At 39.4% G+C, this 13,034-nt stretch overlaps 1 protein-coding gene across 7 annotated transcripts in view; it reads right to left on the reverse strand.

Annotated features, from left to right (window-relative positions):
- cdc42bpb (CDC42 binding protein kinase beta (DMPK-like)) overlaps nt 1–10,025 on the reverse strand; it is a 63,957-nt gene extending 53,932 nt beyond the window's left edge. For 5 of the 7 annotated variants that reach the window (XM_017683690.2, XM_017683688.2, XM_037537585.1 and 2 more), the window contains exon 1: nt 9,187–10,024. In XM_017683690.2, coding sequence (XP_017539179.1) covers nt 9,187–9,361 — 175 coding nt within the window. In that variant the 5' untranslated portion in view covers nt 9,362–10,024. Of the gene's footprint in view, nt 1–9,186 lie in introns of all 7 variants that reach the window. The other 2 variants (XM_037537583.1, XM_017683693.2) reach the window with 2 other exon arrangements.
- Nucleotides 10,026–13,034: the final 3,009 nt, after the last annotated feature.

Genomic DNA, 13,034 nt, shown 5'->3' on the forward strand with positions numbered 1-13,034 from the left:
CCAGGTATAATATTTAATCAAGCTTGTATGGACATGACAGTTCCAAATATGTGCACTAGAACAGACTTGAACAAGCAAAAACTATTCCCTACTTGCACCCTCCTATAATAAGAGCAAAGAAGAACCTTCTGGCAAATGCTGAGCTCCAGAATGCAATCAGTCAATAAATACAGAAACCATTATACTAAAATATGTAGTTAAACCAACACAGTTCTCTGAGGGAGGTCTCATACATACATTTGACCTTAAGAGAAGTACAGAAGCATGAGAGACCTGAAAAGCTAATCTCTGTCATGCCTGCGGCCTAGTGCCTTGAAGCGAAGGAGGGGAAGGAAGGGGGAAGGGGAGACCGCCTACACATGCCTTGTGTTGGGGGGAGGATATTTTCAGGAATGAATGGAATTCCCTTCAGTAGTGCCACTGCTTCAAGTCAGGTGACTTCAATTTCTTTGGGACAACAACTTTACAACACTGTGCGTCCAAAATAAATTCTTCCAAAAGGGCCGGTGAAGAACTTACGATTGCAAAGTTGTAACTCTATCAACATGTTTCTTATTCCTTGGCTCTACATAAGTAGGGAACTTGTGTAAAATGTGCACCATTTGTTTTAAAAGACATTCCTGACATGCCCTGTCCTGACTCCCTGTTTTCTCTTGCCTCCAAGCACGGCACCAACTCTGGTAAAGGCATTTTTGTTCCAAGCTGCTAAAAAGCAAAGATACTGTGCTTTCAACAGAACATCACTGATATAACCTAATTTGCACATTCACATCTCTATATTCCTACAACGGTAGAGTTATACTCTGTCCTGCACTCCATTTTGCAACGCGTGTTCAGTTGTCTTGACTGTTGGTTAAATAGCCTGAATTTTAACAGTCATTTTCACTGGCTAGACAAATTGTTAGTGTAAAGGCAAAAGCAAGCAAAAAAATCTACAGGTCTGTTGTAGCTCAAAGTTAATAACCACTGATCTGATCGTGATCGCATTTAGTACATTAGTAACGACAACTAGCCTACTTGGATAATGAGCTCTGGCAGTTTATGACTATAGTTTGTAAGGAAGTATAATAGCAAGAAAACATGACAGCAAACATACTGAAAACAATAGTACAGCAGATCACAAATCAGAAAAAAGGACATTCTGTGAAGAGAATACTGAGATTTTTGTTTCCACTGACATTGGTTTTCAACCATTAACCATTGCATTCTCCTCCCATAAGCATATTTGTATGTAGTAACTACTATCAGACACTTGTAAAATCTATATGGAAGACTGTCAAAATTCACATTCAACTGAATGAATCATTCAGTAACATGCAGCTAATCAAAACTAGACAAGCTGGAAACAATGCAGAAAAATTATTCTGAATAAAGAACAGTAGTTGACTTCATTCAAGCTCAGAAATGTTTCTGAATTGTATGCATAAAGGCACTACATTCAATTAGACAGATAGACAGGCCCAAATAATATCTAGCGTGCAGCTAAAAACAGTGGTGTTCAGCACCACTTTCTGCAGGGAAAATGGCACAAATACAATAACGTACCACGGCAAAAGCAAACATCCACAAGCCTTAACACACAATACTAGTTTATCTATGTTCTTGGAGAGAAAGTGTGGTGAATGGCAGTATGAGAAAATCACATGTGGTTGTGTAAAATTATAGAGAAGAATGTGGTGGACGTCAACAGCTTTCAGGAGCCATTGAGTTACACCAATTACATGCATTAATACAGAATTCAGTCAATGTTTGCACTCATATGTGTACATTTTTCAATTATTTTGTAAAGGCTTCTAAAGTGCCTAAGCCAGTCAGCCTTTCCATTTCATTTTGGAAATCATTAGAAAGCAGCTGTTCCCTGGAATGTAACCTTTCATGTTGTAAATTTCATGATAGATGGACTAAAAGAAACACGAGCACAGGAATTTTAAAGCTTAAACCTTTGAACTTGATGCACAAAATAAGTTTAACACAAATACCCTCAACTGGTGTGTTCCATCCACAAATGTATATTATAATTGTTATTTTATTATTCTAACTCAAATACAAAAGTTGATTTTAAAACATCAGTTTGTGATGCAAAAAATGGAGCCAAATGTATTTGAAAAATTGGTAAAACAGCAGCAATTTCAGATCCAATGCAGCAAACATTTATGCATACATTTAATGACTGTTAGAGTGAATGTATTCCAAAATGGTTACCTAGCTAACCTTCTGAGTAAAAGGGCTTTTTTAAGCCTCAAGTGCATGCCAAGAAAATGTGTGATGATCCAGGGTGGCCTGCACAGTGAATGTGAGTTGTGCAATAAACTCTCAGGCCTATTCAGGCAGATGGGAGATTTCAGGCTACAAAAACACCCATGGTGAAGGACATACCAGACATTTCCAATGTAACAGGAGTTGCAGACTATGCATTTCCTTTTTTTTAAAACGCAAATCGTTATACCCTGTGACCTGGGGGTTGGTTTGCTGAAGATTCCAACTTCTTAAAACATTGCTGCATGTCATGAACCAAAAATGACAATTCATCTTCTAAAAATAAGGTCAGATATCTGTGGTTCAAGCAACAATTGGAGCACATAACATTACCATCTTATTATTCAATCTCATTTCCGCAAGAACAAAGACAAAATTAGCCAACTAAAACAGTGGATTGCTTACTGGTCTGTCTAATTAGCATATAAGCGCTGGTCCTGCTGTGTTGTACCAGTTTTATGTACAATGTTATGAGGTTTCAATTTACACAATGGAACATTATGAAAGGTGAGCAGGTCGCAAAACTTTACAACTGTACTTCACACCAGAGGATTTACATTAATGAGAGTAGTAATGATATTAAAGCATTAAGAATAATTCTTTAAATAAAGAATTAAAAGCCTTTAAAATAGCATGCGTTAAGCTTAAGATGCTTTGTTTAAGTGGAAACAGAAGAATCTACTGTACAACTGAAGCCTTGCAAGTTGACACATCCACAGATGTATGCAAAAGGTTTCTACATTAGAGACCAAAGAACAGGCCAGTCCAACACCTTGGGATACATATGAGCTCCCAGGTGATGTAAAGAGACACACTGGCCAAAATTAAAGATTGATCCAAAGCTTTATCTGTTGCAAACATCCATTCTCACTGGGTAAACTGCTGCTGCTGTAGCTTTTCAAGCAAGATTTTCATGTTTTAAGACCAGACTTCATTTCACTATCCTGTGTTGAGAAGGATGGGTTCCCCAGCTAATATTACTGCTAGAAAGACTGAAATATGACATTACAGAATTCTTCTGCGGCATAACAACATCCTTTCAAAGTTCAACATATTGTTCAGAGAAAATGCTAAGAAACCACCATTACAAATGGCACTTATTTAGAGAAATATAAATGTTGCCTTGTTTGTGATGCATGTTCTCTTTATAGTCTCCTTAGCGCAGGGGAAGTGCGTTATTCAGGGTACTAGTCAATCACTCTGGCTTTCACATGCACCCCTTCACATCACTAATCTGTGTCTTTGATAAGAAGTTTGACCAGCACACATTTAAAACAACAATATTTGCTTGATACTAGTAGGCCATTAAGCTAACTATTCTAGACAGAACAAGCATTAGGCTAACTTAGTTCAATGTTGGCTAGATTACTGCAGGCTGTGCATTGTTATTGAGACAGACCAGAGGAAAAAAATGATCAATTGCACATATTAGGCTAAGACAACTTTGTCTAATACTGGATGCAGCCAAAACAAAAGTCAAAAGAAAAAAAAAATGCAGCAGCTCTGCCTTTCACACATGCTTCAAGTGGACAAAAAAATGAATAAATAACATTGCTACATGAATGTCACCACTGCACTATTATTGAATACTACAATGATTATCATGGAAGCCTATAGCAAAAGATGTGACAGTGTACAATGGCAATACTACACAGTAACAACACAATACATAACATGATACAAGCTCCTTTATTTCATACAATAACAAAACACACCAGACGTTGACTAATGCAATAATGCATTAAAGAATAAGCCAAAGGAAAATGAAAGACATCTAAGACGTCTAAGAGCCACATCATAATTATAGTCTGAGGTGCTGGTCATAAGGTAAAGTAAGTGTGCAGCTGTAAAAGTATTAGTGAACAACTTTTAACATTTACATTGGAGCCCTGCTGGTGACATCCCACATAAATAAAAAAATACTGTGTGGCCACAACTTAGTAAGGCGTGGCAATGAGATCCTAATGCATGGCCACGTTTTAGTAAGGCGTGAGAATGCGGCCACAACTTAATTATCTCTTCCCCACACCTTACTAAGTCAGAGCCATGCATTAGGATCTTGTTCCCCCATGTTAATATGGCGTGGGCAGGCTTTTTTTTTTTTTTTTTTTTAAATACCGGATGTCACCAGCAGGCCTCCATATATCTAACGTTTATTGAGGTAAGCTGATGTTGGCTTCGTATTTGCCAACTTTTGTAATTCGTTCTACGTTTAAAACGCCTCAGTGTATCTGCAGCACCATTTAAGGTGCAACAGAAAATTCAAATGAGGAGCTGGTGAATTAAATTTATTTATAAAAAAACGCTAATTTCAGCTTTATAAATTATTATTTGTAAGCTTTATTATTTAAGAGCTTTGGCAGCTTTGGTAGCCATGCTTCTTAGTTTTTTGTAAAATCTCAGGGATTGGAATTTTCTGAACTCTAGATATGTACAGGCTATATGGATCCAGACAACCATTCTAGGTGATCTTCTTGTAGCGTTTTCTCGAGACTGTAAAGTGTCTAAAGTGTCTACATATCTTCATGTCAACATTTTTGTGGTCATTCTGATATTTTGCTGTTTTGCTTTTGGTCTTCAGCCACCTCCAGGGTTGTAACTGCAGTAACAATGAGACAAGCTCTTAGAGCACAGTCAGTTACAGAACACCTACCAACATAGCAACATAGTCCTCACAATGACAAATTCGTATACTATGAATTAGAACACAGTTGCCAAAAAGTGGATGATGTAAACAGTTGTCCTCTCAGACCTGATATGTTTCTCTGTTTCATTCAAGTGTAAATTCATAAATATCAACACAGCCATCACTTCAATAATCAATAAGCATATCACCATGAGCTTATCCACGATATACTGCCATATCAATATTCAGAACACAGTGCAGTGCAGAGACGGTAAAATCACTGCTTCTGGTTTAAAGCACTTCACCTTTTTGTAGGTGATCACGCATGGAGAAAAAACTGAAATATGCATGGATATGTGGCAACATCCCCAACACAGCAGTCAGCATGCTATCATCTTTGCAAGTCTAGTTTAAGCTCATGCTTATTCATTGCATTTGTATTCCAAATAAGTCCATGTCTGCTCTCTCCAGGAGCTAAATTTAACATGCCACCATCCCACTGTTCTCCATTTAATGAAGATATAAGGTAAGGCAAACAAAAGCATCTCTGAAGACTGAGAAAAGCAAGTGAGTAGCTACTCTGTGAACAGGAGCACTTAAACAGAGGGCATGAATCCAACAACTGCAAAAAAGCTATTTCTCCAAAGGGACCAGGTATTTGTGTTGTCTTGTATTTTGTTCTAGACCTTTTTGAAAAGTGTTGGGAGGGTTAAGGGTTGAAAGGGGAGTATCCTCTAGTCAAAGCTCTTGGAGCAGCACAGCATGCTTGACTAGCAGTGGCTTTGATGTTTGAGACTGGCACAGATAAACAGCACTGATCCCATGGGGGAATGCCAGCCAGAGAGCAATGCTTCCTAAGCCTACTCCCTGCTAGCTTGCTCTCTCACACTCACACTCACTCTCTCTCTTTCTCTCTCTCTCTCTCTCTCTCTCTCTCTCAGAATTAAACAGAAGCATAACCTGCTCTGCAGCATGCCTTCAAAGAACAGAACCCTATGCTGTTTACATGTAAACACCAGTGGTAAGCCAGGCTATTCAGCTGCTACTCTCTGAGGCTGTATCCGCCTTATGCAGAGAGATGCACAGCCAGTCTACCTCCCTTTTGTCATGAATACCACCACATCCAGAGAGATATGCCACATCTGTTCGCACACAAACATTGAACACATTAAGTATTCCAATTTTGAATACGAACTATTAAAATAATAAACAGGAGGGATACACTGATATGAGAACAGCAGGCTGAGCACATTACTTGGGGATGCACAATGATATTGGGATCATATGCGTATCTGCAGATGTTTGTATAAAAAATATCAGCAGATGTTCAGATCTGACTAATATTTTAAACTATGTATTTATTAAACTGTAGAAAAACAACATTTATGCAACGCTGGGCTACTGCTTAACTTGACAGCATTTTTAACCCTCTAAATGTCATTGTTACAGTAATTTTAGAAATGCTAATCCAATTTAACTGATTCTAGTTAAAGATTTGTGATATGATATATGTTTATGTACTGGAATTAATATCGACAAATATGTACATGAAAAATATGGGATATTGCTGTCAGCTCACGATTCTAACATCAGCGCACCCTCACCGTAACAATATTTATCATGTACATATCAGTCAATGCTGATATAAATATTTGTAAGTTGTAGAAACAGACTATTTCAACCTGGGTTAGTATTATGGAGAAATATAGTGTTTACACAGTCTTAGAAAAGCAGTAGAAAGATTAAAAAGCAGACATTCCAGTACATTTAGTACAAATACTTGTTTGAAATTTCATTAAAATCTAAACATCCAAAAAAATCATTTGCTGATATTTTGATTCAGATAACATCATGCATCCTTAATGTTTAAAAAAAAAAGTTTATCTAGAAGAGATCACAAAGACGTGTGGACTAGACAACTTTTGCAGTTGAAGGTAAATGCTTGTTGATATGTTTATTTACTTGTCTTATTCTCCCTTCAATTAGTAATTGATGCCCTGCTATCAGGTAAGCACACAAGCATAAACACCTGAAAACCACTGTCCATATCCCGCTGACCTCGATTCTACTTCTTCAATGGAGCCACATGAGTCCTCTCAAAGCATGACAAGGACAGGACAAGGCAAAGTTTAAGAAATTATCATGAACACTGATTTTTGGGAAATGCATTATTTACTAGCACGGAAGAGACACAGCAACTACAAGTTGACTCAATTGAAATCTTATTAATATTCACTAGCACTCATGTTCCTTGATCTGTTTCTCCACACGTCAGCTTCTAAGCACTCAGTAAAGTGGCAGAGTGAGCAGAGATGGACCGTAAACCTATAGCTGTGATCAATAGCAAAAGGTGAAATGTGGTCAATATGTCAGCTAATGATAAAGAGGTACAAATCTGGTCTCTGAAGTGCAAAGACCCAAAGTATAAAAATGTATTTAACAAAGAATACAAAACACACCAGACAACATCGTCTAAAGCAGTATACTGGTACTGACACCATAGAAAACTGATCTCTAGAGATGGCATATCAGTACTGATGGTTATCGTTGTTTGGCTGCTGGATGGGACACCATATAAAAAGGAACTTGATTCAATGCTGCATCAAAACTACCTCAAACAGCACACACTCCAATTATGTGACATGATGTTGTTAGCTGTTTATGTCTTCCTGTGGGTTAGCAGTGTTTGTGATGTTTGAGCATAATAGCCTACTTTTAGAAAAGTATCTTAAGTGCTTCAATTAAAAATAGCTCATTTTAACACCTAGTCTTTTTTTAAAAGAAGAAATATAATACAGGTATAGGCTAATACTAAAGATTTCAATATAAGTATCAGCAACAGAAAAGAAAAAGTTGTATCATGCTCTCTTGATTTTTAGTTTTAGCAATTATTAAAGATAACTGCAATGTTTTACCTTCACTAAAGCCCTAAAAAAGTAAAACATGTCTTTCCTGGAAATCTGTTTACTGTAAAATTAACTATTACAATACAAAAATTCTGGCATGATTTTACAAAAAGACAGTCAAATCAAAATAAGCCATGTCAGATGTGTAAGAAAGAGCAGCACAGAGAAGCAGTGCTCAGGAAACACGCCCTCTTTAACTTTCTTAATAAGAACTTAAACATCATCTGACACGGTGATAAATTAACAGTTCATTCTCACTGCTCACCTGCTATGAATACGTTTTAACTAAAAAGCTGTTCAGAGAGCTCTCCAAAACATGAATACTTAAAATAACATCCTTAACAGGATGCACATGGATACTAGATGCACCCTTCTGTTGCAAGTGTAGACCACAAGGCATCTGCAGAGCTAGAAATCAGCTTCATTTTCCACAAACAGGAGCCCAGACAGGAAATGAATGACCCAGCACTGGGCTATGGAGGAACACACAAACAAGTTTCCTGAGTCCTGGAAACTGAGTCACACTCATGGCTCATTGTGAACGATGGGATGTGAGGTGGCACCTGCTTGTGGTGGGTTCCTCAAGGACAGTGGTGCTCTTTTAGGAAACAGACACACTGGGCTGTAATCTCATTACTGACGTCAATGAAACACTCAGAGCAGAGAATCCTCTCATTGTGTGTCCACAAGGCCTGGACAGCCCCAAAGAGAGAAGTGGTTGCTACCTTGGGTCCATCTCAAGTGGACTGCAAACTCCACCAGAGGAGGAGGAGTAAGGGACTTTGTCTGCCAACATGCTTCACAAATACACACAGAACAGTCCAGAATGAGCCACAGGGATTCTGGCATAAAATGGAGGAACAGGCGCAGCATTACAGAGCAGCTGTTAATTATTCACTAAGCAACAGTCTATTTGTACATGACCAAACTTTACATTATTATAAGGCAGGGGATTTCTCATTGCCCTTAAGCAGGAACTAAAACCTCTGGTCATTTGTCACAAGTGTCTGAAAATATGAAACTAATTCAGAAAAAGTGACATCACTGATGTCTATGGCTATCTGGTAAGACAACGTTACATGAACAGTTGGTGCAGCTCCATGTTAAAATAATCCCTAAAAACTACTTCAATAATGGCACATAGCCTAACGAAAATTAAGCATTGGCTAAACAAGTAAATTCTGATTAACGTTACAGTGACAAATTGAATAAGATTCAGCATTTACCATTCATAAGCTACCGGTGACCAACTGTCATGGCACCACACTGGCTATGGCCTGAAACTGGCTAGCCAGTCATTTTCAATAATGAGTTACTGGGCTAGCTAACAGTTACAAAGGGACAGCCGCAGATAGCGACTAATATAATCAAGCGCTATCAGAGAATAAGCCGACTCACCCCATTCCAGAAAGTCCGTCACATGTTTTTCCCGTTTCAAGGGCGAACTGCTGCATTCGTTAAACAAACATATCAAAATATCCAGAAGTGTCTCGACACTAAGTGAGCTTGTGTTCTTTTGATGGCCATCCAGGAGCATCTGCTCCAACTTCTTCAGGCGCACCTTCGCAGACATTTTCTATCAGTCAAGGCCTGACCACCACTCCCTAGCGTAGAAAAAACAGCCCCGAAGCGGAGTGAACTGGGGGGAAGCACGAACCCTGCGCCGCTTGGCGCAACGAAAAAAACAAATACACGAATATCTGTTTGGCCGATTTGGAGCACTGAAGTGCCAGACTCCAACTTGCTAGCTAGCTATTCAGCTAGCTAGCTAGCAAAACAAGCCTAACATTATGTTCAGCTTCTCTAAACGAGGCTTCCGACCGCCGCGCTGAATAAATCTCTCCACTCTTCACGCTCGAGGGCCCGCCGGTTCCATCTTTCTTTAACTACCGTTAACGCGAATCCCGACAAAATCTTTACGCTACTTTCCACTCAAGAAAAGCGGCGATGTCGGAGCTTTTTTTTTAATCCCGTCCAACCTCACGCTGACCGGACGTCCATTCCCTCTCAGCCTCGGACGAACGTATCCCGAAAAAAAACACGAGAGCCCCCGATAAAGAACTCCAAACGCTACGCCGAGGTACATAAACGTGCCCGCGGATTTTGGGAATGGTGGCCTTTCAGTCGGCGAGTCTCCGCTAGCCCCTGCTAGCCGGTGTGGCTCTGTGTGAAGCCGAATATGGCCGCGCGCGTCCGTGTCCAAGCTGCGCTCGCGCTCCCACACTCCAGACCGGGACACCGGGGCCCCGCCCACCGCGCCGGAAACGCCATGGAGACGCGTGACGTAACGCTTTGATTGACACATACTGGGAGCGGGGCAAGCGCTGACCTCATCACTCTTCTCTCAGCAGCACCCTACAGGTCAGTGAGCAGAAATCCCGTCGGTCTGTCTGAAGTCTCTGCAAAAAGACAACCTATAATTGTATCAGAAATGGAATTCAAGCTTCTTGATGGTCATTAAACCTTTTAAGTGATTTAATAAAAACAGTGGAACGACCACGTCTTTATTACTAGCCTGAAGTCCATCCATCCATCCATCCATCCATCCATCCATGGATGTTGGGCATATTTATTAATGCAGTCAGTCTGTCTAAGTGCCATTACTGCTGAGTTCCTGATGAAAAAACAAGACACCCCGAGCAGCTGCGCTGAGGGGCTCAGGAAGCTGCTGACCACGCCACAGCCCTCTACAGCCTGAGGTCAGAACCGACTCCATCAGCACTCTGTGTCCTCTGTGTAGTTTCATCAGCTGGCACTTTTCATTCGCGCCACTTTTTAAAGCAGCAAACAGTTTTGCAAACGGCTACTTTAAAAATTGAGTTACAAAGCATCAAAACCAATGAGGATTAAAGGAAGAAATGCACGATTCTCTCAGGAAAGGGAATGTTCGTCCAGTCGCTCTACTTTGAACGTTTCCTCAGGAAAAATGTTTGAGAATAATGCCCCCTGCTGGAGAGTTGGAATAGGACTTTCAAATTATATCCATTTGCACTGCTTTATTCCCAGGTGCTCTCAATAGTCACACAGTTGGAGCTGAGCAGGATGCAAACAGATCTTCTGTTCAGGTCGGCACCCCGCTAACTGTACACCACTGCTGGTCCATTGTCGGACCGCCCAGATTACTGCCCTGCAAGCTCTAGCTCTAACTAGTTTTTTATCTCCCCAAACAAATTTTAAATGCACACAGTCGTCTATTTTAGAGAACAAACTTAGACAAATATTACAAACAACTGGGAGAGAAAAAATCACGACTAGGCCTGATATAAAATGATTTCATAGACATTACACTGAGCTTGATTGAAATTATTTACTAAATCACAAAGTATAACTAAAGAAAGGAATAAAGGAAAAATATGTAAACAGGACTGTGAGTGGAAAATGAGCGATGATAGGTGGAATTTTGTCTAATACTCTGCTTAACCACCGGTGGACCGCCCAGAAAACGCTGAGCAAAACGCCAGCTTTGCCATGTAAAGAGATTTTGTTCCAAGTGATTTTAGAGCATTTCTATTTGTCTATTCATCATGATTTTTTTACACAAGACAAAGGACAGCTGGTGTTTGAAATGATGTAGAAAAATAAACAAAAATGGAGATTCAAACACATTCAGTGATGTTCTGGTCTGGACTCTGGGGTGCTCAATTCATTGTTCTGAGAACACCAGCAGCTTCTGTGTTTGATCTGCAATTTTTTTTGTCTTTTTCCTCTTTACAGTAAAGGCTTCTTGACAGCTACTAATCCTTTCAAACTCATAGTGTTACATTTTCCTCTCACAGTGCAAGGACAGGCAGAAACACCTGTGGATTGTTTCAGATCTGAAGCAAGAGTGGAGCTCGATTTTCTCTCTAAGATAAAAGCTTTAGGTATTTTAAGGTTATTTGTTGGTTCTCCATGGTTGTTTGGAATTTCTTTTCCTACATGTCTTTCTGTTTTTTGCTCCTAGTCTCCAGGAACTCCATTGTTTTCTAAGACTATTTCCTGTTTTCCTTTTCCACATGTGAAATCTATTTGTCATGTACGAACATTGCTAAAGCCAATGAGCTGTCAGCTTAAAATAGACAGGTTGTGCAACTGTACAGATGAGGACAAGTTATAAAAAATGAGTCAGTTGAAATTACGGTGAAGCAAAATCTTGGTGATAATAGAAAAGTTTAAAAAGCATGAAACAGTTTTCACCAGAAATAGGACACATGAGCATCCCTTCCCCACATACAGTGAGGAGGATGGTTATAGCGGATAAGAGAACTGAAAGATCACAGTTTCAGAACTGCATAGTTTGGTTTATTCTCAGGATTTTCAAATTTCAGAATCCACTGTCAGACACCACCACTATGACCAGAAGCTTCCAAGTAAGAATACTTTCATAAGAGAAAGCCACAAAATGCAGCACCAGGACTAGCTAAATGTTACTGGTCTAGGGGCTGTTGTGAAAATCAGTGACATAATGAATTTCACCAGACATTGATTTGGCCTAAAATCTGTCTGCCGTGGCCAAAGAGCTGAAACCTGGCCATGGGTGCACCTCTAAGCAAGATAATGACCTCAAATACACATTAAAAAGTTCATAGAGAAATGTAGGAACAAATAATTACAGTTTTGCAACGGCCCTCTCATTCTCCATGTTTAAAATCTGATTGAAAACCTGTGGTGTGTATTGCCTAGAGCTGTCCAAAAGAGAAGGCCTAATATTAAGGAACTGGAAATGACCTGCTTAGAGGAGTGGTCCAAGATCGTTCAACGCACATTCTCTAACCTTGTTAAGCAGAAAACGGCTCAGTGCTGTAATTCTCACCAGGACAGGCTACATCAAATATTAATGGTTTCAAAAAACTGTGTTACTAAAGAAAAATGAAAAAAAAAAAAAAGTCAGTGTAATATTAAAAGAATGCATATGGCCATTTTGCTCAAACCCAAAATATTACTCGTGAGGTTTATTTAATATATTGAATTTAGCCTATGAAGGCGATGAAGGTGGCCAAAACATTTTGGAGTGGACTGTAACAATAGGTTGTATAATTAGTCTTGGATATTTTCAAGAAATGAGAGGGGAAACAGATGCTTCCCTGGAGATCAACAAAGAGAGTATTTATTCAGGGCCTAGAAATTTCTGAGAAATTGAATTTAGCCTCCTGGAGACTGACATATAACATAACAATGAAATCACCTTTTAATGAGTCTTTGCTTCGAAACGGTTTACAGACAGTTGATTTGAGAGAACTATTTTCCTGGCTGTTTAGTAAATCATA

This window comes from Pygocentrus nattereri, chromosome 4 (assembly GCF_015220715.1).
Source record: "Pygocentrus nattereri isolate fPygNat1 chromosome 4, fPygNat1.pri, whole genome shotgun sequence".
Lineage (NCBI taxonomy): Eukaryota > Metazoa > Chordata > Actinopteri > Characiformes > Serrasalmidae > Pygocentrus > Pygocentrus nattereri.